General features: G+C 50.8%; 1 protein-coding gene across 1 annotated transcript in view; it reads left to right on the forward strand.

Annotated features, from left to right (window-relative positions):
- The window catches only part of LOC119594234 (integrin alpha-PS2-like), a 126,991-nt gene that overhangs the window by 115,619 nt on the left and 10,518 nt on the right, over window positions 1–854 (forward strand). The window contains exon 11 of the mRNA XM_037943304.1: window positions 132–313. Within this exon, the coding sequence (XP_037799232.1) occupies window positions 132–313 (182 nt within the window). The remainder of the gene's footprint in view (window positions 1–131; window positions 314–854) is intronic.

Consider the following 854-nt stretch of genomic DNA (forward strand, 5'->3'; position numbering starts at 1 on the left):
GCTCACTCACTGTGTAAGTAATTACAGTCGCCGGCGAAATGGCACCATCTGCCTAATCCTGAGCTGCCATTCGCGAGATCACTCCCCTCTGCGGCCAGCCACTAACCCCCCCCCCCTCCCCTCTCCCTCAGGACCCGCCCCATCGTGTCCCTGTTCAACCACAGCCTCAACTTCCTGTCGGAGGGCAAGACCATCGACATCGAGTCGGCGAGCCTCGAGACGGGCGGGTGCCGTGTGTCGAGCCAGATCGTTCCGTGCGTCACGCTGCAGTTCTGCATCGGGTACGCCGGCCTTGGCGTGCCCACCGACCTAGGTGAGTCGGCCGCAGGAGCCGGCGGGAAGGGGCGCGAGAGCATTATCGTGATTCCCTTTTATCCCTATTCTCTTATTAACGACGGCAATTACACGGATAGCAGACTGGTAATTGCTTCACACGTAAATCCGGATTGGGAGATTACAAATGGAGTCTTTGTTTCTTGTGCCGTTGGTATCTATCTATCTGTCTCTGTGTATTTGTCTGTTTGTCCATATATGCTTGTATGCATGTAAATATGATACAGTCTTTCTCTGTATTCAGGTCTTATACAGCATGTACTTAATTTTTCATGATAGAATATTGCGTAGCACGTTCTATCGCTCATATGCTTTAAGCAACGTTTATTCGCAGATACTGAGTTAGCCACAAGAAAACACCTTTTGCTTACGATGAAAATGTGTTTATACATTATGGTCGTGTACTATTTGCGGCCATAGTCTGTTCGGATAGCGCATTTAGGCTTAACATGCACCTGATGCGCCGAAATTCGCGTGACTGCGAACACGGTGACCTCCACTGCCCCGAGGAACGCCACTAA

The sequence above is a fragment of the Penaeus monodon genome, chromosome 33, assembly GCF_015228065.2.
Source record: "Penaeus monodon isolate SGIC_2016 chromosome 33, NSTDA_Pmon_1, whole genome shotgun sequence".
NCBI classification, from domain to species: Eukaryota; Metazoa; Arthropoda; class Malacostraca; order Decapoda; family Penaeidae; genus Penaeus; species Penaeus monodon.